Source organism: Watersipora subatra, chromosome 4 (assembly GCF_963576615.1).
Source record: "Watersipora subatra chromosome 4, tzWatSuba1.1, whole genome shotgun sequence".
Lineage (NCBI taxonomy): Eukaryota > Metazoa > Bryozoa > Gymnolaemata > Cheilostomatida > Watersiporidae > Watersipora > Watersipora subatra.
The window spans coordinates 7,335,600-7,359,872 of NC_088711.1; the positions used below are offsets into that span (position 1 = coordinate 7,335,600).

Sequence of the window (24,273 nt, forward strand, 5' to 3'; positions counted from 1 at the left end):
TCACCCGGGCAACCTCGGGTAGCACAGCTAGTCATCTCTAATAATGAATGAAAACTTTCTCAAGTCTGGCCAGTGAAAGAGGATTGCTTTTAAGTTTTAATTAGAAATTAATTCAATAAAATCCTTTTGGGCAAAAGCTTTGTTTGCTAATATTTCATCTAGTAGACACAAGCCAAAGTAGTTGGATTGTTAGAATTCAGTTCATCAAGTTTTTGTGTTTCGAGAAATCAACTTTAGTGCTAGCATCGAGCGAATATTCTCAACATTTGGGTTTGTCCATTCAAAAGTCAGAAATAGACTGGGCACAGAAAAAGCTGGGAAACATTTATTTAGTTATCGTATGACTGATACCTAAGTATATTCACATAACCCTATATCTACATAACCCTTACAGATTTTTAAATTTTGTTGCTTCAATTTCAGCAATTGTAGATCATTACGCTCTGCTCTTTACTACCACACAATTAATCACTGCGATTAAAATTTCTACTTATACATAAAGCTGTATGTAATATATTCACTTTATGTGATAAGATTTATGCTCTGTATTTCTTCATTCATGTTTGATTAAAGGTTCATTCTGAAATTGCCATATATGTTTTCTTTAGTTTTCCTCATAACATTTCTCCCAGTACAATCTTTAACAGATGATTCCCCATATGTATGTTCAATACTCAATCATGCAGCTATATGATGAATAATTAGACTTGAAATTGCAAAAAACCTTGGTCAAATCATATCAACCACAAAAAACAGGTTCAAACCATAAAAACCGGTTAGATTCAAACTATAAAAACTGGTTCAAACGATAAAAACCGGTTTCAAAAAAACAAGTTGTCGATTTTTTCATAAAAACCATGGGTTGTTCCAACTCTGCAGATCTGCCATTCTTTGTCAGATATGACCTAGATACTAGGAGTAAATCACAAGCTCCATCTTAAATGTCTACATTACGTACACCAGCTGAAGACTTACACAAACAAGATATCTCCGCACACATGACATAAAGCGTGGAGCCTCAACACTCAACCTACTTCCACAGGCTAGCCTGCTAACACGCGAGACAGACATCTACAAAAGAGAACAGCTGCAATGACTCAGCCCCTTTCCCCGAGTGCTTGCTTAGGCGATCACTCCTCTGCCTGCTAAGGAGCCTCTTTTTCTCTCCTGTCTATAGAGTCTCATTGCACCACCACCTGCCAAAACTCCCTACCTATGAACTGTCACGGCTCTTGGTTGACTGTCGAGACTCGCAGCCGTCCAGGACTGAGCTAACAAGCATGGACAACAGTTCGAGTAAGGAGGTAACTTTCATTAGCTATTTTAACCTTTTTTCATTAATATTTTGGTTTAGAATTTCGAGTTGTGCATTTTAATTGTTTGGCTTATAGAATAGAAAAGTAACCTTTACTAGTAAATATCAGTATTGCTTACAATAGCTTACCACCTTCACTAGTACCTCAAAAGCTCACAAACTAATCATAGTCAAAATAAATAAAATGGCAAAACAAATTCAACAATGATGGTGTGTGGATTCGGATTAGTTATGCGTAACATATTTCTTCCATAAACATATAAGATTGCTAAACTTATAGAATAAAGAATTAACTTTTACTGGCAAATATCAGTATTGCTTACAGCAGTTTCTTAAGACCTTCACTTGTGCCCAAACCAGTAATAATCAAATTAGCTCCCACATGACAAAGCAAAAGTACACAAACTGAACATAGTCAAAGTAGAATGAAATACAAAGAAAATTCAACACTGATGTTGTGTGTGGATTCGGATTATTTATGCATAACATAATTTCACCTTTTACACCCATAACAGGATTACTAATAAAATTTCTACGGTTACGAAATGAACACTTTTTGTAAATATACAGATGTTGAATATATTTGTATACCCAACACATTAGTTTACAATAATGGTGTTCTTACCACTAAGATTTGGCATTATTGCCGATTTATAACGCTAAAACGCTAAAGAATAAAAAATTTTAAATCGTCTAGAACGTTTTGACTTTCGAATGTTGCGCTCTAGAGTCCCCGATTTGCAATAACTTTACGATGTGTCAATGAGGGAGAGACCGGATTTGTCGACAAGAAAGCGACGGAGCCTTTAAACTCGGTAGTAAAAAAGATCGTACCGACAACTCTTTCATCAATTTATTCGTTTGAGTATGCCTTTTTCAAATGTGTAAAGGCCCGAACAAGGCAGACTTCAACGAACTTAAACAGGCGTACTCAAGCTCAATTCTTCACAGATTGCAAAGCATTTATGCTATGCAAACTGTACAAGATTTTATGTGTCTCAGCCATGAACTAACTCATATGTATAAAAGTCATTTACTCACTTCATCTACTCACTTATTGGTAGCCACCTTTCTCACTATCTAGGTTTGGTATATATAATCAAGTAGGCTAGACTTCTACATTTATTTTATTTGGGACTTTTATGAGCAACCGTTAATCTGTGCTTACATCTACCCATCTCCTATTGAGGTCAGTGTCAAGCCACAGAGTGGGCACTTGTTGTCATTCTTTGTAGATAAATAAAACCAGGGAATGACCAGCCTACTTTCTCTTACAAAACATGTACCAGCAAAAAAGATCATGTACATTAGCACATATAACTGAGCTTCATAGTAGACTATCTCACACCAACAATAACTCCATCGCGCACTAGCAAGCCTTTGCAGCAGCAGTTTAATCAATTGCACCAGCAGGCAGCTATCCCAGTCGTTGGTTGTATTAGTATAGCGACACTCATTGCTTTTACTAGCTGGCCTGCAGTCTTGGTTATTTCGTCCTGTCAAACCCAGGAGACAAGAAATATTCTCAACAATATATCAGTTAATTTGAAATTGCCTTCTCTCTCTGAAAGATGATAGCTGGCAAGCTATAGAGAATATACATGTTAAGTATACACAATCAAATGTTACATATTTAATTGGCGCTTAACGGTGTAATTTTTTGAAAGCAAATTGACTGTGCTACTTGGTGAGAAGGTTGAAATTATTTCTTGTACCCTGCGGAACATCAATGAGTGATTTAAATCCATTATATGGCTTTAGTACCTAGCTTTCCATCGACTGATACTGGCAATAAACAAGAGGTGAAAAGCAGTACCATTCTAGAACCATTAGAGATTTTGCTGTCAGTAGTACACTCTAGATGCATTCATAAAAAATGTTACTAGTATCGAAATCAAGATGTTTGAGTATCCAAAAGAAACAATCCATATAGCCTTAACATTTACTTCTCACGTCTGCTGACCAGCTGTATGAGTCAGCATCAACATACCCTATGTCATATATATGGCCTCATGATCAGAGTTAGAGCTGGTCAAGTTTGTGATACAACTAGAGCCCAATAGCAAGCATTATCTTCAAGACTAAAATAAAAATCCCTAAAGAGATTTGTTGATTAAAAACTCTGAAAAGGAGGCTCCGATCAACACTTTGGAGGACTTATAGAAATGACTTTTTTTGAACACGATAACCTTGTGTACAATTCTCAACCAAAGTGAGTGTTGCGGTGCCGCGCATGATTGTCAGAACCTCAATCATTTTTAAAACTTTTCACCGAGAGCTGTGGACTAAGATGAATTTTATTCCCGTTTCATAATCTTACTGTTCTACTACTTTTAGAATTTGATACTTTGCATAAATGTTTACTCTCAGCCGTGTGTAGTAGTTTTTTAAACAGGCAAAGGTTAACATGTGGACTATTTGGTGTATGGGCAGATATAGCTGAGAAGCAGTAGTCTTAGCGACTTTGTGGTTCTTAGCATTGTTGCTTCCCAAGCTGTCGCGCAGCGCTAGCTCTCATATGAGTTGTTTACTCATTTCATCGTTTGCAGAAGATAGAACAACTCCTTTGTCATTCCAGACATTATTTGTGGGAGAAAGGCTATAATATGTACCTATCTTACTATTATATTAGACGAGTACCCTGGCAGTATAGTGTGCTGTGAGAGAGAGCATCAGGTGTACCGATAAAGAACAGAGAATAAGTATGTACACAATTATTCACAATTAGGTGAAAACTAGATAACTTGAAGGTCAAAAGTAAAAATTGTATAAGAATCTTCTTCCTTTTCTGGTTTTTCTCATTTAGGGGTCACCACTGCAAACAGTATATCAGTGTACAGAATAGATTGTACCATTTGCACATAAAGTTTGGCATAGGAACAATTGCTGCTGGATGCCCTTCCTAACACCAATAATAATAACGCCCTTCCTTCCTAATAATAATAAATGCATTTAGAAACATTGAGTGAGCACCAGATGCAAATATTAGCGAGTGTTTTTCGAGTTTACTCTTCCGACATTGCCGGCAGGCCCTTGAACAAGTCGCAGTACTTCTCTTTGGAAATTATGCGTTTCAGGAAGTTAGCCACACCTTCTATCTTTGTTTTGTCCATGTCAGCCAAATAATTAACATCACTGTTGAAATGCAGAGGCAGCTGCTGAGACTGCAGAACTCCTTGAATGAGAACAATCATGTCTTTGAACCTGTTAATGAGATATATTCAACTTGTAACGGAAATGTGACAGCAGTGAATGTATTGTGGGAAAACGACCATCAGCAGACAGTTTGACTTTAATTGGAACTAATTATGGAATATTTTATACGTGGTTTATGATACTTCAATATTAACCACAAAAACAAAACTAATACATTTATAAGTACCTTTATAGGGCCTTTATAAGTACATTTATAAGTACCTTATACCCTAAGTAGAGGTACTTATAGCCTAATTTTACAGATATGCAGTGATAAAGAGTTCAAGTCCATGATATGCCACTGTTTATCATTACAAGCAATTTTATATAAATACAGCAATAGTTCACAAATCAAAGAAGTGTTTAACATTTGTCACTGTCACGCCTTTAACTAACCAATCAGCAAAGAGATCTATCTAACCAGGATGTCTTGCAGTGTAACATTAATCACCGAAAAGTGAAGACAACTCCCTCAGTTATTAAGTAATGCTAATTATTATCATAACGATAATTGTTATTAGTAACAATAATAATAATAATAGTTAAGTGCATTAAGCTTGTAAATCAAAATGGGACAAATAAAAATTTCTGTATTAAGCGAATACAAACGCGGAGTGAGATTGTCTCTAAGAAATGAACTGAATGGAGGTGACATGATAAAAGCTATCAATATTTGGACTGTGTCTGTATTCTGATAAACTGTTGAAAATTGCACAAATAAGAACTACAAAAAGTGAATAAAGAAACAAGGCAAATGACCAATAGGTTGCTTTACCCAAAAACTAATGTAGTCAGGCTGTAGGCTCACTTGATAAAGGATGAGGTTAGCAGGGAACTAATATTAACGGAGAGCATGTTAAGAGCAAAAGAGCATAAATTATCAAACTATGTCAAGAACAAACAGAACGGTTGCAACAAGGTCCTACTTACGATCGAAAAAAGAGAACAAGACAAGACAGTTACAAAACAAACAGTACGAAAGAATGACTAAGAATAGAAAAAAGAAACCACCGCATGGACAGTACCTCTAACTGGTGCTTGACAAAGACCCAAACAAGATCTACAATAGATAATATGTAGATATATAAAAAGAAAGACTGAAGGGATGATAATGGGAGACCAAAAAAAGACACTACTTGCAAGAGGATAGCATGTGGATATATAAAGAAGGAGACTTAAGGGTCGATAAGACTTGATTGAAGACTTGACTGATTGATAAGAGAGATTAAAGGGATAATAATGGGAGACTAAGAACAGGCACTACTTACGAGATGGATAACATATGGATATATGAAGAAAGAGACTGAAGGGGTAATAATGGGAGACTAAGAACAGGCACTATCTATGAGATGGATAACATGTGGATATGTGAAGAAAGAGACTGAAGGAATGATAATGGAGACAAAGAGAAGACACTACCTATGAGATGGATAACATATGGATATATGAAGAAAGAGACTGAATGGGTAATAATGGGGGACAAAGAAAAGGCACTACCTATGAGATGGATAACATGTGGATATATGAAGAAAGAGACTGAAGGGATGATAATGGGGAACAAAGAAAAGGTACTACCTATGAGATGGATAACATGTGGATATATGAAGAAAAAGACTGAAGGAATGATAATGGAGACCAAGAGAAGGTACTACCTATGAGATGGATAACATGTGGATATATGAAGAAAGAGACTGAAGGAATGATAATGGAGACCAAGAAAAGGTACTACCTATGGGATGGATAATATGTGGATATATGAAGAAAGAGACTGAAGGAATGATAATGGGGGACAAAGAAAAGGTACTACCTATGAGATGGATAACATATGGATATATGAAGAAAGAGACTGAAGGAATGATAATGGAGACCAAGAAAAGGCTCTACCTATGAGATGGATAACATGTGGATATATGAAGAAAGAGACTGAAGGGATGATAATGGGGGACTAAGAAAAGGCACTACCTATGAGATGGATAACATGTGGATATATGAAGAAAGAGACTGAAGGAATGATAATGGGGGACAAAGAAAAGGTACTACCTACGAGATGGATAACATGTGGATATATGAAGAAAGAGACTGAAGGGGTAATAATGGGGGACCAAGAAACGGCATTATCTATGAGATTGAGAGAAGTAAACATGGTAAAAGTAATGATAGTACATGGAAAGGGGAGACCACGGTGTAAGATGTGTACGAAGGGACAGGAAATGATACTTTATATAATGAGTGAAATGCCCTAAACTGGCGAGTACAGTGTATAGAAAGCACCATGATGGTGTAGATAGACTGGTGTATTGGAATCTCTGTCAAATATATGGTGTTCTAATGTGTAACAAATGGTACGATCATCAAACAGAGACAATCATAGAAAATAAAAGTACAAAGACTTTCTGGGATGTGACAATACAGATGGACCATATGATTGTTGCTAGAAAACTAGATATTGTACATATAGTAAAATATAGCTTCTAGCTCATATACAGTCGATTGCTGAAACAGCACCATAAGATGAAAGCGTAAAATGTAAGGAGTTAAAAACAGTAGAGAAATATCAAGAGCTGTCGATGGAACCAAGGAAACTGTGATACCGATTGCGATTGGAATGCTTGGTATGGTTGAGAATTTGGAGAAGTTGACCACACTAGACAGAGAAGAATAAGATCCCTAAAATGCAGTCTGCCGCTACTAGGGTCAGCAAGAATTCTGAGAAATGTGGACCTCTTAGGTTCGTTGTTTCAGCATGAGGTCCCAAACACTAAACAAATCCGCGAAAAAAGTGGTGTGAAAAACCGCAATGATGATCATAAGAGTTAAGGCTTACTAATCAACAAGGTAAGTTTTTGAAATTACATTATTTTGTTTGATTTCATGCCACTGTACTTTTTGGTATCATCCTAAATGCACTATATAGTTGATGAATGCTCTCACCTGGGTGCTAGATCAGCTTTTGTATCCCAGTCAGCGAAGGGGTCCTTTTTGACCATCAAGAATAAGATGTTTTTGTAGAAGTAACTTGGAAAAATTCTAAGCTGTGAGTGGTGCTGTTTAATCAACTTCATGATACGCAGCAAAGTGTTTTTACGTCTAAACATAATCAGAAGACATGTTTAGTTACACTACTAGCTCAGTTTGCAATAGCTGAGAGTTATATAGAAGCATAACAATGTTATGTCTCACATTATGTCACGTTTGCTGTCCAGCTTTGCCAATATTTTAATTCTAAGAGAAAACCATTTCATTTATTTCTATTTATTTCCAACTGATCAATACTAGAACACAGCATTAGCAGTAGAATTTGAACTTTACTTACATTATCATAGACAATAAATAATAATAATTCAAACAATGCATTACAAAAACACCTGGATAATTGCCAGAAAAAGGCCGGGTAAAGTGATGTCAATGCGAATAGGAGACTTTCATTTGGGTTTCGACATTTAGTTGAGTTTCATTGTAAGGATGAGCATTTATTACTATACATTTATTACTATACATTTATTACTATACATTTATTACTATACATTTATTACTATACAGCGATCAATTTGTCACTATTTTTGTTATTTTTTACTAAATCATCAAAAAGTTATCCCATTTAAGTTGAGTTGATAAAAAGTAGGGCTAAGCAAATAACTTTTCCCCTATTTAAGAGCAAAGTTAGCATTAAAATGAAGAGGTTGATAATTATTAATCTTTAGCCATTGAAATGAAGTTTTGAGAATTCCAGTTTCAAGTACAAATGAGTAAATATCCTGTGTACATGACCATAGCAAGCCATTGCAAAGCTATAGCAAGCCATTGCAAAACATGCTGTTTACCTACACTTTGTTGGTCCGCGAATTAAAGGTAACAACTTCGAAACTTTTCAAGATAAGTTTTATAATTTGGGAAGAACAGGCTTGTCATATTTGTTTCAGCTTGAACAACTATAAACAAGCCTCTTTCAGCTCACAAGTAGTGAATATTACTTAGCAAAATACTGCTAAAAATTAATTAATTACAACATAACTTTCTAAAATTGTTTATTTTGAAGTGGGAAGATGTAGTGCTGATGCTCGCTTATCTGAATGTATGAGAGTATTTACTCACGGATGCTTAGAATGAAACTCCCGTAGCAGCTTAAGCTCATGGCTTGAATATGAAAGTCTCCAATATCTGTTGGCCAGAGTTGTTGATGATTTGGCATAGGGTTTAGCCACAAGATCAAACTTACTAAAATACACAGTAACTTACTAAAATACACAGTAACTTACTAAAATACACAGTAACTTACTATAATATGCAGTAACTTCATAAAACACACAGTAACTTACTACAATATGCAGTAACTTCATAAAATACACAGTAACTTACTAAAATACGCAGTGACTTACTAAAATACGCAGTGACTTACTAAAATACACAGTAACTTACTAAAATACACAGTAACTTACTATAAAATACACAGTAGCTTACTAAAATACACTGTAACTTACTAAAATACACAGTAACTTACTAAAATAAACATTAACTTACTAAAATACACAGTAACTTACTAAAATACACACTAACTTACTAAAACACACAGTAACTTACTAAAATACACAGTAACTCACCAACATACGCTGTAACTTACTAAAATACACAGCAACTTACTAAAATAAACAGTAACTTACTAAAATACACAGTAACTTACTAAAATACACAGTAACTCACTAAAATACGCTGCAACGTACTAAAATACCAAGTTGTATTAGTTTGGACATATTCAACAGAAGCTTAGAGAAAACCAACATTTATTCCTAAAGATAGAATTTTTGTGCTATTCACAATATTATGTACATGTACTTCGAGATTTAAAATTAAACAATTGATATATACCCTACATGGAACAATCCAGAATATGGATGCTACCTGTTTTTCATGTCTGCAGCTTTTAGACATACAACAATATCAATGCTGACCGTCTCTCCTCTCCACTTAACGTTGAGAGTTATTGCTGGACCACTAGTTGATCGTGTGATCTCAACGGTGTCACCTTTAAACTCTAGTCTCACGCTAGACATCTTTAATGCTTTGTCAACTGTACTCAGTACCAGTTTGCGGGTCTGTGTGTAGTGAATAAGAAACTATTTTAAGCAGTGCTATAAAGTTTGGGTAAATCTCAGGTATGTTTCCATGCATGTACTCGCAATAAAGGCATGTTAAATATACGGTTATCATCTTTCACTCGAGCAGCCCTTTCCTAACATACCTTTTCTGCGGAGAGGTATCCAGCTTCATCGAGCAAATCGACCGGTCCTCCTTTTACAAACTTCCACGCCGCATCATCGGATTCTAACACTTCAGCATCTCCAACCTTTTTACCATTGTGCTTTGAAATTGGAAGTTTAACAAAGAATTGGATATCAAAGTCAGACTTGCCAGGCAAAGCCGTAAACTCATATGTACTTCCCATGTATGAAACACCTGACCTGCAGATCTCCAGAGAGGGCAGGATAAACTTCTCTCCCACAAATTGCACGAGTGCTGCAAAATTGTAGTTGGATACATTGAATGTCTTATTAGCTAAATGAGCACATATTGGCAGTCAGTATGAACTGTCTTATTAGCTAAATGAGCACATATTGGCAGTCAGTATGAACTGTCTTATCTACTATATAAACGGCAATCGTTGTCTGTCTGTCTGCGTGTGAGATTGAGTGTCCGCCTTATAGATTACCGTACTTTTCAGACTATTACCCGCTACTAGGTATCTAGGGCGCGTTAACGGGAATCTCCGGTTAGTACACACCTCTATACATGACCTATTCATCGTTTGCCGTTTTCACACAAAAATGACGTAATAATTACAACTCTATGGCTTTCTTTTAGCTTCATGACACGCGATGTTTTTTGTCCTCGACGTATTAGGGCTAATTTGTTTTCAGCAAAACGATATCGACAATAGACTCTTTCGATATTAGAACTTGGCGATTAATTTTTACTAACTCTATGAAACACGATGCCGTTTTTGTGAACCTCTATTTCTGGCTTTTCTTAAAGGTTGATTTGCCACAAAATTCACATTACCGTTATTAGATATGAAAAGATTCCCCATGTCTTACTCTGTTGTGATGTAGGTGCAAAATATGTGGAAAGGTGATTACAAGCTCTTAAAAGCTCAAAAACGAACAGAAAATCGCAGCCGTAGTTTGGATTCCCTTTCCAAAACGGCTCAAATGTGATGTAGTTGTGAGAGATGGTTTCTGTTTACACTTTCTTGCAACCTTATTCGTCGAAATATTTTCACAAATATACTTCACGCATTCAATAAAACTATGTCTATTGTTTTTACGTGTCTGCTTTATCGTCATTGTAATGCTGTCACTTTTAGCACTGATATCTTATAACTTACCGTAAAAAATCATTAAACTTTTTAACCTTAGCTCGAAGGAGTACATATCATTGTCTGATAATCATGACGAGCCTGTTGGTCACCTGTGATAATCGAAAAGTGCTGCAAAAATTATTTGCGAAGTATTGGGTCACATGATCAGAGAACGACTTGACGATTGAATAATGCTGAAACAAAACTGTAAAGTAGCGAGCATCTATATTTGATAAGGGGTCTTCGGTAAAACCCGAAGTGTTTGTCATAAACTAGTACTACGATAAGTTTTATATTGAGCTTTGTATTGGCCTTTCAATTCACGTGAGAACATACGTGACAAGACGATAACCAAATTTCGTGGTTACGTCATCGAAATAAAGAAATTCCAATCTACGGCGGCTTTTCGTTTTTGAGCTTTTAAGAGCTTGTAATCACATTTCCACATATTTGGCACTTACAACACAACAGAGTAAAACATGGTGAATCTTTTGATGCCAAATAACTGTAACGTGAATTTTGTTGCAAGTCAACCTTTAAGGTTTAATTGCTAAATCGCTGTTAAGGTCACTAATTTTCATGCAAACAATTGCATTATCTCGAGTAGGAATAGCATCCAGATTCCCTCACCTTCCATCAGACAAAGACATTACAATATTTTATTTTTTACATAACATATCGTCATACTGGTATCGTCGTATTCAGAGTTTTGATGTATAGCTGTTGGTGGAACAGTAACTTTTTTATACACACACTTCTATGCAAGAATTGTTATTATTAATTCAACATATTCACAAATTTTATTTTGTTTTCTCAGTTCGTATTAATTGTATCATTACCGAAGCATCTCATATTGTAATTGTAGCAAAACAGACTCAATTTAGCTATTGCTTGCTAATTATTTTACTGTTACATCTAAACCATTTTATAGTCGTCTTATTCTTAAAATTTATTTGACCTGCACGAAACATTTTTCTCATGATATGAAGTTTGAAAGTTACAGTTGTTTGACAAAGTTTGATCAACTTTACAGTTGTTTTTAATTTCTCTTTATTTCAACTACACAAAACACTTTTCTCATGATACGTTACCTATTATGTTTTTTCATGTTACCTATGTAGTTTGAATGTTAGAATGGCAAATGTTGTTATATATATTAAATACAAATAGATTTTCTGTGCAAAGACTTTTTTATTACCCAGGTACAAGTACAGTTTATGGTGTCAAATGTTGAAAAAATACTTTACCGAAGTTGTTTTCTCGCCTTGGAGCGGAGTAAAATTTACATTATTTTATTTTAATGGGAAAAATTGTTTCGGATCTCGAACAACTCGGTTTTCGAACTACCTTCTGGAACTGATTATGTTCGAGAACTGAAGTTCAACTATACGTTATCAAAAGATATAGGTCGCTGAAAGTTATGAAATTTTAAATTTACATTGGTTTGAAAACCTTTACAGTTGTTTTATTCTCTCTCTTAATTTATTTCAACTACACAAAACACTTCTTTCATGGTATTTAGTTTGAAAGTTAGAATGGCAAATGTTGTTATATGTTAAATACAAATCAATTTTCTGTGCAAAGACCTTTTTTACTACCCGAGCAACGCCGGGTAGCACAGCTAGGGTTGGGGCCGTGGCGTCACTCGGGGATGAACGGGAGACCTTCTTTGCCCCGAGTACAGCGAGAGTTTCCAAGGGTGGCTTTCCGGATGAATGAGTTGGCGAGTGCGAGGCAATTGATTGCAAAGCGATAGAGTGCTAGGCAATTGGTTGCGAGACGATTGGTTGCAAGTGCAAGGTGATTGATTTCCAGGCGAGTGCGAGGTGATTGATTGCAAGGCGAGTGCGAGGCGAGGCGAAGCGAGGCGAGGCGAGGTGAGGCGAGTGCGAGGCGATTGATTGCGAGGCGAGTGCGAGGCGATTGATTGCGAGGCGAGGCGATATATTGCGAGGCGATTGATTGCGAGATGAGTGCTAGGCGATTGATTGCGAGGCGATTGGTTGCGAGAGGATTGGTTGCGAGTGCAAGGTGATTGATTGCGAGTGCGAGGTGATTGATTGCAAGGCGGGTGCGAGGCGACTGATTGCGAGGCGACTGATTGCGAGTGTGAGGCGATTGGTTGCGAGGCGAGTGGGAGGTGATTACAAGGCGAGTGCAAGACGACTGATTGAGAGGTGATTGATTGCGAGGAGAGTGCAAGGCGATTGATTGCGAGGCGGTTGCGGGCCGATTGATTGCAAGGCGAATGATTGTGAGTGCAAAGCGATTGATTGCGAGGTGAGTGCAAGAACGCGATTGTCAACTGCTCGGCGGGTAAAGACAGGTCAGCCGAGGCGGGGCACAGCGGCAGAAGTGCGTGATCGTCATCTACAAATATAGACGAGGGTGAACGGATGCATGAATCTAGAATATTTACGAGATTTTACACTCGTCTAGCTGTAAGACACATTGCAGATTTCCATTGTTCTCCCTAACATTGACATGTATATGTGCATGCATTCTCTGATCAGTACAATTTCAGTAGACTGCACATTTGGAGTTGTTTTACAGTATGAAAGACAACTCTCAATAAACTTTATGCTGCTCGTGAATCTTTTCCTGTAGATGGGTAATGCAGCTAGTTAGCTATATAAGCACATATTGGCAGTCAGTATGAACTGTCTTATTAGTTGTATGAGCACATATTGGCAGTCAGTATGAATTGTTTTATTAGCTACATGAGCACATATTGGCAGTCATTATGAACTGTCTTATTAGCTATATGAGCACATATTGGCAGTCATTATGAACTGTCTTATTAGCTATATGAGCACATATTGGCAGTCAGTATGAACTTGGCTACATAAATGTATGCTTAAAGAAATATTCACCAACAAATATCTGTACCGATGTGACTCGGCGACCTATAACATTACAAGGTGAATGCTCGGCATTGCACGGGTAATAAAAAAACGAACAAGAACATATAATTTATTTTTACTCAACCGGTACAACATTTACCATTTTAACTTTTAAATGAAGGTGTTTGTTTATTTTTGTGTACTGTGTTTATTTCTGTGTAATTCATAGTGCACAAGCTGCAGTGCCTACTACAGATCTATAGTAATTGCAAGTCCTGTTGACCATGTGAGCTTAAGCATTTTTCTTCAAGTATGGGCACACATTATTTTTTGGTATAACTTCATGCATAACGCGAGCTGCAGTGTTAAGTGTGAAGTCATGAAATTTTGGCATGTCTAATAAGTATTTACCAAATTTAATCCATAGTATAATCAATTGGACAGCATAGAGCATTAGATAAAGGCATGTCTGCAGAACTGGAGGTTTTGAGTTCAAATCCAGTGCGCAGTAGATTTTCCATTCGCAAAACTTCATAGGTATAGCTGAAAACGTGGACAGGCTTAGAAACAGACAAACATTAAAATTCATATACATTATATAGATTAGCTGAATTTCCGGCAGTAATAAAAAATCTTTGCACAAAGAATTTATGTTTTTTTAATATATACAGCATTTACCATCATAACTTTAAAGCGTCATATCATGAGAAAAATTTATTGTGCAGTTCAAATAAATTGAGAGAAAGACTAAAACAAGTGTAAAGATGTTTAATTATGAAATAATTCGCAAGTAATGGCTAGATAAAACCTGTTTTGTTACCATGATTGCAACGAAAAGTGATTTGATACTGATACATCTACAAATAACTGATAAAACAAATTATAATCATGAATATGTTAAATTAATAATAACAATGAGTGCATAGAAGTGTGTATAAAAAGAGTTACTGCTGTTGCAGAATTTATTCATAAAAATTTTGAATACGCCGATACTGGTACCTCTCAATAATGGCACAAACTCGGTAGGCTGTGTTGCATGAGCAACACTGCCTCAAAGTTTGTAGAGCTTTTTCCGATAGGGAGAAATATATTCCCAAGCTCGGTTAGCTGCGCTGCATGAGCAGCCACCGCCTAGAGCTCAGCGAGTTTTTCTAAATAAAATATGCATGACCGATGCTCAAGGAGTGTGGACCAAGAGACGGACCAACTGGCAGAGGTTTTTGAATGGCTGTCAATGGCACCCGGACTCAGGTCCCGGCTCACCAGTTCAAATCACCTCAATACTCAGATACTGGAGATTTGGAGTGTTTCAGCCAAAGCCAAGTGGTAGCCGTAGCCAATGTCTGGACTGAGGAAGCTGGCTTGCTACACTTCTGAAGGGCCTTGAAGGAAGAGGCAGAGAACTGCGGACAGGCCGACTAGGTGTAAGCCATCTTGGATGCGCTTCGCGCCTGGTTTGGCCTCTTGCCTAGGCAGGCTCGCAACAAGCTGAGCACCCTGAGTCACGCATAGCAACCTCTCTTCAGGAGCATGTCTGCCAGGTGGAATCTGAATGGCATATGGCAATCTGCTGGGTCTCTATAGGACCGACATGGCCAAGAAGCTGTGTTGCAGCTCGGTCAACCATGTCGACCTGCAAAGACACCTACTAGCTATGCTCACAGTTACTTTAACAGAGACTGTGCATGCCAGCACGGAGTTCCTACAAATGAAGCCCAAGGGCAAGGGGTTCACTGACATCCGGACTGTAGAGAAAGTCTCAGAGAAACAGGCAAATGTGGTGCGTGACCGTGCAGTCAGTCAATTGGCCCGGCTCATGCAGCAGCTGACACAACAGGTGTAGCAGCTGCGACAGAAGAGAAACCGGCCCTAGAAAAAAAGTCGAAGCTTCAACAGTGCTGTGGCTGTAGGGGTTCTGGTACATGTGCCAGCACTGTTCCAAGAAGCTATTACATCGGAAATATGGCAACGAGCCGCAACAGTTACTGTAGTGCCGACTACTGTTGGACTAAGTACCTCAAACCCGTGTTTCTCCGACAAAAGAAATTCAGCCAGCCCTGTGTTGTGGCCCCATCGTAACAACCAGCCTGGCCAGGCCATGACTGAGGGAATACGGCCAGGAAAAACTTCAGCCCAGAAGGACTGGCGCTAAGATGGGAAGCTGGAAAAGAAAAGGTCTCCTCCTGCCAGGTTGGCTGTAAAAAAATACACTCACCATGGCTCTCCAGAACCACTATCAAGCCCTGAAAGATCTGAAGTCCGGATCCACGAGGACGGGCCCAACATGCCAGCATGTTCAAGTCAGACTGCACCTAGCTGCCCAGCTTGAAGCCTGTTTGAGAACCAGTGGGAGAGGAACTGGTCGGTGCAACGTCAAAATCCCGTCATTACGGTCGGACTGACGTGTTTCCCTTTGTTTACCCCTACTGATTTAGCACTTCAGGAGCTCGCTCCAAGTGTGTGGGTCTCCAGGTTGCATCCCAGAGAGGGTAAGGAGAATGACAACTCAATACGCCTTCGGATGCCTACCTTGAAGGTGGTAGGGCCGACTCATGGTACACGGACTTGTCAGACCTCGCAGACACCCCAGAACGCCGCTTTGACAACTTCAAAAAGGTTCAAAGGAGATGGGTCTGCTTGGCTTAGCGGCAGTGGTACTTAGCCAATCCAGGTGCAAGCACTGAGTTGGCTTCACTCCACCAGCTACTTCTTCTTCGGGAAGTTGGAGTAGGGACCCATTCAGTTTTTGCTTGACACCTAGTGTACTTCAAACCTGCTGAGTAAGCATATGTTCAACAAGCTTCCTCAGGCCACGAAGGGCTTGTTGGAGAAAAAGCGACAGTCATGGGCTCATGACCAATAGGACTGAGCTGTCCTTTTACGGAGTTGTACGGCTACCTATACGACTTCGAGATGTAAATGCCGAGGAAGTCTTTGTGGTGAGTCAGGTTAGCAAGGACACTATATTAGGAATGGCCTTTCTGGTGACACACCAATATGCTATGGAGTTCCAGCAGCCCATGCTATCAGTGAGCAATCGTTCGTTGACCTGTATAGACAGATACGGTCGGTTGCTGCTCAATCAAGTCCAGGTAGTACTCGACCTGGTGGTGCCAGCCAGAAGCGAGATGGCCATACCGTGCAGAGTAAGGAACGTAAATTACTGCCTATTGGGAGCGATTGAGAGATGTTCGAATGTGCCGCTGCTGGCTGCAAGCTTAATCCGGTCTGGGTCAAAGGGAAGCCTCGTGGCACAGTGTCTCAATTTTATGAATCTGCCTCTCCACCTCCAAGCTAGCACTACAGTAGGCATGTACATAAGGATAGAGTACATTACCAGGTAGATGATCAACCATCTATCCCCGGCTCGGAGTAGGTGCAGGTGCAGATATGCCGGTGCAGATATGCCGAAGAGAGGTGGGCCGGCCCTTCTGACAGACCTTTATGTGGCAGCCCATTGCAACTGCACAAAGCCAAAGCAGGTTGAATGACTGGCATGGCTATTGACACGCTACCACAGCATGTTCAGTACCAGGGATGGGGATATGGGCCAGACATTTGAAGTGAAATATTCCATTCCACTCATGGAAAATACCCGCTCTATTTGCCAGCCACCACACCAACTGGACTTGGACAATGAGGCAGAGGCTGAGCGTCAAGCTGGAGAGCTATTGGACAAAAGGCTCATTGAGCTGGCTGGTGGCGCATGAAGCTCCCGATGGTGTTTGTTTGAAAAAAAGGATGGAAAGTGGCGCTTCTGCACTGATTACCGGTGGCTAAATGCAGTCACTAAGCAGAGCGCCTACTTTCTTCTCCAGATCAATGACAGCCTCGATAGACATAGACGCACAAGAAAAGCCAGCTTTTATTATCCGCTCCAATTTCTGGTAATGGAAGGACCTGCTCTTTGGGTTCGCCCCGGCACCAGCCATCTTCCAGAGGTTGATGGATTGAAGTGTTACACGGCTTGCATTGGAAGACATTGCTGTTCTACATAGATAACATCATAGTCATTGCTCCCCAACCTCGACACCCACTTAAAGCGGTTAGAGGAGGTATTCCAGAGATAGAGCTAGCTTAAAATTAAAGCCGTCCAAGTGTGAGCTCCTCCGGTTGCAGGTCCTGTATCTAAGTCATGAAGTGAGTGCAAGAGAGATAGCTGTTGAATCAGACACAACCCAGGCAGTCCATCAATGGCCAACCTCTAGGGAATTCCAGTAGGGGTAAGCAAAGAAAAACACGTCAGTCCGACCATAAGCTACAGAGCTTTTTGGGAATGGTACGGTATCACAGACAATACATTCTCAGCTTCACTGCTATAGCCCGGTCTTTGAACCGGCTTACGAGCAAAAAAGAGGAGTGAATGTGGGGCCAGAACAAGCAAGCAGCCTTTGACACATTGAAGGAGCATCTTTCCTCGGCTCCTGCGTTGAAGTACTCAAATTCGAGTCTACTGTACCTCCTGAATACGGATGTCAGCAGCTGCAAAGTGGAAGTGGTACTATCCCAGGGGCAAGAAGGGGCTGAGAGAGTGATAGCCTTTTTCATTAAAACACTGACCGCCGGAGGAGAGGAATTACTGCGTGACCCGGAGAGAGCTGGTTGTCGTGGTAAACTCTATGAAACATATACAGCACTGCGTGTTGTATAGGTATACACACGTAGTTTTTCCTACGCATGGATCTAGCCTCTCCTGTATTGATGGGAAGAGCTCTTAAACCAAGTAATCAGATAGTTGGATATCTTGGCCAAATTCTAGTTTACACTTGAGCACCAAGACAGTCTCCGTCAAAGAACGCTGATAGACTCAGTCGACAGACCTGCAAAGACTGTTGGCAATGCGAGCTCATTGAGCTGAGATATGGAGTACCGACTTGCAGAGAACTTGCTCTGGAAAGCCAGCCTCTCTCGATTGGACTCAAGAAAAGTCCACTCACCATCTCGGGGTCGCCAAAGCCGCGTGCGATATGGTCGGTCGAATGGGCCTGTTTACTGCTACTACAGCTAGGGAGCCAGCCCAAGTCTGATCGACGCCACTCTGAGACACGGCACGAGTGAAGACTCGAGAAACCACTAAAAAGGAGCTGGTGCAGATGCAAATCATTAGCCAGGGACTGGTGGCTACCATGTACTACACTGCCCCGTGAGCTGAGGAGCTGACTCGGGAGTAGTTAGAGCTTGGAGGCCAAGAACTCTGCCACTCGCATAAAATTCATTCATTCCTCAGGCTACGATCTAGCGGGTTACTGGAGGCTCGGACTTCTCTTCATGGCCAGTCACCATGGTGCACGGTATGTCCACAAGCCATCATGAAAACAGCCATCTGGCGGACTTTATGCCCTTGCTCACTCTGGGGTGAGTAGGATGATTAGCTGGCTGCGACTGATCTGGTATTGACCAGGGATGACAGCCATAGTGAGAAGAGTGATCAAGAGCTGTGAGGTCTGTCAGGTAACGAAGCACAGTAGCACCAAATCAGCCGGCGGCAGGCATAGGCTCTATGCCAGGCACTCCTGGCAGAAGGTGGCTGTTGACCTGGTGGGGCCGATGCCGGAGACTCTGAGAGGGATTAAGTGAATCCTAGTGCTGACAAAATACTTCACAAGGTGGTAGAATGTCAGTCTCCTGGGGGCCACAGCTCTAGTGGTGGCAAATGCGATAGGCGACCAGGTGTTTTGCTACATAGGATTACTAAAGCAAATCTACATCGACCAGGGTGCACAGTTTGCGAGTCAACTGATGACTGAGCTGTGTCGAAGCTGACTGGTAAAAAAACTCACAATTCACCCTAATACCCCCAAGCTAATGGTATGGTCAAGTGCAATAATCAACAGCTGGGCGATTTTCTGTGAGCCCTACTGCTGACCTGGGGTCCGGAGGAGTGGGACAGGTTACTCCCTCAACTGATGCAAGCGCATCATGAAACGCCCCAGAAGAGATGGCCAACTTGCTGATGCTCAGACGAGAGTTACAACTTCCAGATCAGCTAAAGTTCAAGTCCCCACTACCAGAGGTTCAGTACTTGCATGAGTTGGTAGTGGAGACGTTGAAGAGACTAGATGAAGCACACATGGCTCTCTGAGAGAAGTAGATGGCAATAGGCAAAAAGCCCAAAATAAGCCTCCAATGTATATACTGGGAGACTGGGTCTGGCTCCTAATTAAAAGGAGAAGGCAAGGAGACAATCCTGAACTGCAAGCAAAGTTAGTAAAACTTTTCCTAGTTAAAAAGCTCTGGCTAAGCCATACTTGTCTGGTAGAGCCACAGACAGGACCAGTCCTCAGTGCAAAGTGAGAGCAGGCTGAAACCCTTTCATGCCTTACCAGAGGAGCTTGGTCTGGCACCGGTCACCATAGAGCCACAAAGAGGGCCCAAAATGAAAGGAGCAAGGGCTAACAGACAGAAAAAAGAAGTAGAGTTAGAGCTAGTCAGACAAAGGACCGAAGCCTACACCTCCCCTGCTTTCAGCAAAGAGCTGTAAAGTTGACTGCAGGAGCTAAGAAGGTGACAAGAACCGGAAAACAGCAGAGATGGCAGAAACAAGAAATTCCGAGAGCTAGCCCGGCTCGCGAGTGCAGCACCTGCCCAGTTTCCTAGCCCAGAAAAAAAGCTCCTAGGGTCACTAGGCATAACCTCCAGCTAGCCTGAAGCATTCGGCCACCTGCCCGTTTTGGAGAGTAGGAGTGGTTAACCATGATAACAGCTAATCAGGATTTTCACAGGCGTAGTGCTGCCAGAGTCCCAGTAAGCAGAGGTGCTGAGAAAAAGGTGCTATAAGGCATTTTGTTTCTGCACTTTGAAAAGAATCAGTCAAGCTCAGCATTCCTCTTACATATAAAACTAATGAAAGTTTTCAAAAACTCATTTAAATGTTAAAAAACTCAGGCAAAAACCTACACTCCCTGGCTGAGATGCTGAAGTCACTAGGGTCCACAAAAGAGGAGTTGCTGGAGGTTTTGCTGGAGTCAGAAGAGGAGACTGCATCTGTATGTCAGAGCCCGGGCCCGGCTGCCTCAGAGAGTACGACTGAGCTCTCTGGCAACTCAAAAAAGTACTTTGAGGAGGCTGTTTCCTTGGACCAATATGTTATCAACTGAAAGGCTCGAGTTGAAACACACTTGGTCGACACTCTAGCCACGATATTTCTGAGCACTATGTCAGCGATGGTATCTGGGAACGAATAGAAGACAACTAAGGGAGCCCGGCACTTGTGGCATATATGGAGTCACTATGAGCGCATGCAGGAGCAAATAACATGCGGCACAGCATTTCACTGTGTATGTCTGTCCCTGCCGCTATCAACATGTCCCTGGGATCATCTGATGGTTCGGGGAAAATCCTACTGAGCTACCAAGTGCAGCAGCGCGGTATACCTGGTCAACCGGGCTCGCTGGTAATCCTTTCTGCGTGCCAGAGGGTGGACGGTTGACCTGGAGATTCTGCCCTGCCAACCAACATTGATCATGGTCGACTGCCCTGCCAAATGGCAAGCAGCCCAGTCTGCTATCACCCAAAAACAAAAGAACGCTGGTTGAGAGCCTCACGCCGGCCTCGCAGCACCACGTCTTTGTTGAGCCCATCACCACTGGGAGCTCATGACTCCCCACCTAAAAAGAGGGTGACCAGGACTACAATGCTGCCAAAGAAGCATAAATCTGCCCCCTTCCCTTTGATGGCAATGGAACCATAGAGCAGAACAGATCGACTGACTCGCCTTGCAGGCGTTTCACCAGCAGGCGAGGCTTTGTATTGACACAAAGAAAACGGGGCCCAGCAGCTGCTTAAGGATAGTCGGCAATTACAGCAGATGGCAATGCAGACTTGCCAACTTATCAAGAGCCGGTGCCTTAGAGGAGCTGATAGAGCAATTGCTAAGACCAAGGTAGCCAGGTTGGAGTTTGTTATCTGGCGGCAGTGGTTCTGGTCATAGATGATTTTTTCTAGCGCAGAGTGGACAGCCCTAGGGCAGGAATTGGGGAAAAGTGTTACCGCAGAGCCCCGTGACACGTAGCGATTGACCTCCTGGCCTCCACCGTCACCGGGCCAAGCTTTTCGGTCACAGGAAAAGGCTCAGTCTCTATTGAACATGCCCGGACACCCGTACTAGAAGACCGAACATAAAACAAAGAGATAAGTTGGCAGAGCCTACAAAGGAGAAAATGTATAAAACGAGCACAAAACAGTCGTTTCAGCAGTTTTAAGCGCACACTCTCTGCATGTTTGCATATAATGTATAACTGCTTATCTTACATGTATGCTGATGTATATTTATTTATTTAAATAGAGATGTCATTGGAGTTTAACACTTAATGTTATTGCTTGACTGTCTTGCGGAGAATAAAGAGAATCTTTTACATGTAAAACTAAGACATCTGTGTTTGGTTAAATCAAGTTTGTTATTCAAGTTCAGGTGTATTTGAACTACTGAATAAAAAGAAACAAGTAGGCATAATGTCAATATGGAAACTAATTATAAAACCGAAGCACACGTGTTTGGTTAAATCAAGTATCAGTGTGTAGGACAGTTATCAGCAAGGTCATAAAACATCAGCTAATTATAACCAGTAGGCTACATATTTTAACAGAATAGACTAACAGAAACCTGAAAACATAAGTTCAAAGTCAGGTACCTGGTTTTGTTTTTTCATTTTCAGAAAGCTCAGCAGAAAGATGATGGTGCTCAATGCTTCTTAGCATCTTGCCCAACTCCGAGTCATCACCGCTTGGACGGCTCAGCAACTTTCTCTGCTCTGTGTAAAATGTTTGATATTACTACATCAAAGCATTGTTAGAGTATGGTTAAAGTATACTACAAGGGTCCTAAAAAAGTTGATATTTTTTTTTAAGGAGATTTTTATGTAGGAGAGTTTGGTGCCTTTCAGCACCAGAGGCTTAGCATGTTAATAGGTATGTGAATGTGATACCATGATACTCATTAATGGTTGAGACAGCCAAACTGGGTAAAACTTGGAAGGCCTATATAACAGATGATGATCAGTAGGATGAACTAAACACCTATAGAAGAACAACGCAAAGCTCTATTCAAGTCATTCAAGCAGTCAGTTTAGAGCTATGTTATGAGATGCAGTTACAGCTAGACTCCAAGCCTTATGCTGCATAATCTATGCAGACTATGTTATGAGATGCAGTTGCAGCTAGGCTCCAAGCCTTCTGCTGCATAATCTATGCAGACTATGTTATGAGATGCAGTTGCAGCTAGACTCCAAGCCTTCTATTACATGATCTATGCAGATTTCAATATCATACAAGGCCTTTTCACATTGTTCACCCTGAAATTAATATATGTGATACAGGGAATTATTGGTTGGCAGTTGCCATATCCTTTTGTCTAGATGTGATTTTTATAACAAACCCTTGTAGATCTAACAACTTGTGGAACTTTATATTTGTAAGCCTTGTTTGTTGTAGTATCATTTTTGAATGTAACATCTTGGTTTCTTTGACTAACCTTGAGTTGTCTTGACTAGCTCTGAGTTACCTTGACTAATGTTGAGTTTTCTTAACTAACCTTGAGTTGTCTGACTAGCTTTGAGTTACCTTGTCTAACCTTGAGTTTCCTTTGATAACCTCGAGTTGCCTGACCAGCTTTCAGTTACTTTGACTAGCATTGAGTTACCTCGGCTAACCTTGAGTTACCTTGACTAGCATTGAGTTGCCTTGACAAGCCTCGAGTTACCTTGACTACTATTGAGTTACTTTAACTAGCTTTGAGTTACCTTGACTAGCTTTGAGTTACCTTGACTAATCTTGAGTTACCCTGACTAACCTTGAGTTACCTTGGCTAACCTTGAGTTGCCTTGACTAGCCTTGACTAACCTTGAGTTACCTTGGCTAGACTTGAGCTTTTGTTTCCTTGACTACCTCAAGATTTTCCAAATAACTGTTTTCATGTTCTGAACTCTTCTATGAAATAGCTAATGATATACTCTCTTCGAGCAACAGTTACAAACTAAATTAAAAATAAACTATTGCCACTGAGTTGAAGGAACTATTATGGCCAACTATTAAGGTAACATCTCCTTAGTTTAAGATATACATGTAATATTACTTATAAACATACTTTGTTCTCTAGTTTGAAACTATTCTGAACCTACCTTCATGACCACAGCTCACTTTTATCAGAACTGTACATCTAAACAAAGCGGTGCGGCTAAATATCTTTGAGTATTTATCATCTAGCTAAAGTTAGAACAAGTAGTAGAAATTAGTGTGGTATATGTGGTATATAGTAGACTTACCGGGTCTACTTGTTGCTTGAACATCACCTTTCTGTAAACCATCTGGTTGAGAGGCTGAGTTCTTTCCTAGCGTTTGCTTTTTGATTTCCTTCACATCCACTTCCAGGTTTTCCAGCCGATCCTTTATTCGCTTGAGAGTAGTGAGAATCTCATCTACACGTGACTCCATGATAGTTATAGTGTGTTCCTGGTGTACGAGTGTAGGGATGAAATAATTACATATATTACTACCTTGTTGATTTATTTCTGCCACAGACTGTTCCCTACTGAAATGTAGCAATCATGTATGTATGTATATATTGTGACTCA

The 24,273-nt window shown here is 40.3% G+C and overlaps 2 protein-coding genes across 4 annotated transcripts in view; both read right to left on the bottom strand.

The window, feature by feature from the left end:
• The window catches only part of LOC137393092 (disks large-associated protein 5-like), a 40,525-nt gene extending 38,481 nt beyond the window's left edge, over window positions 1–2,044 (bottom strand). For both annotated transcript variants that reach the window (XM_068079501.1, XM_068079500.1), the window contains exon 1: window positions 1,941–2,044. In XM_068079501.1, the coding sequence (XP_067935602.1) occupies window positions 1,941–1,956 (16 nt within the window). In that variant the 5' untranslated portion in view covers window positions 1,957–2,044. The remainder of the gene's footprint in view (window positions 1–1,940) is intronic.
• A 1,880-nt stretch (window positions 2,045–3,924) lies between these two features.
• On the bottom strand, window positions 3,925–24,204 carry LOC137394826 (cyclic GMP-AMP synthase-like receptor 3). 2 transcript variants are annotated; one of them, XM_068081597.1, is made up of 8 exons: window positions 23,965–24,204; window positions 22,336–22,455; window positions 9,747–10,021; window positions 9,407–9,600; window positions 8,603–8,725; window positions 7,442–7,597; window positions 5,536–5,570; window positions 4,425–4,519 (listed from the first exon to the last, which is right to left on the bottom strand). In XM_068081597.1, exons 1-8 carry the CDS (start codon window positions 24,131–24,133, stop codon window positions 4,506–4,508), a joined length of 1,086 nt encoding a protein of 361 aa, XP_067937698.1. In that variant the 5' UTR covers window positions 24,134–24,204; the 3' UTR covers window positions 4,425–4,505. The 2 variants fall into 2 exon arrangements, with proteins under 2 accessions (XP_067937697.1, XP_067937698.1); XM_068081596.1 differs by lacking the exon at window positions 5,536–5,570 and having other exon boundaries at window positions 3,925–4,519.
• Between the last annotated feature and the right edge of the window lie 69 nt (window positions 24,205–24,273).

What these genes read in the sequence shown, in the direction of transcription:
- LOC137394826 (XM_068081596.1), bottom strand. Translation starts at nt 24,133, where the DNA reads ATGGAGTCACGTGTAGATGAGATTCTCACTACTCTCAAGCGAATAAAG. An exon ending in TCAAGCAACAAGTAGACCCG is followed by an intron (nt 22,456 to 23,964) that starts GTAAGTCTACTA and finishes CATTTTACACAG; the next exon opens with AGCAGAGAAAGTTGCTGAGC. An exon ending in GCTGCAGACATGAAAAACAG is followed by an intron (nt 8,726 to 9,406) that starts GTAGCATCCATA and finishes TGTGTATTTTAG; the next exon opens with TAAGTTTGATCTTGTGGCTA.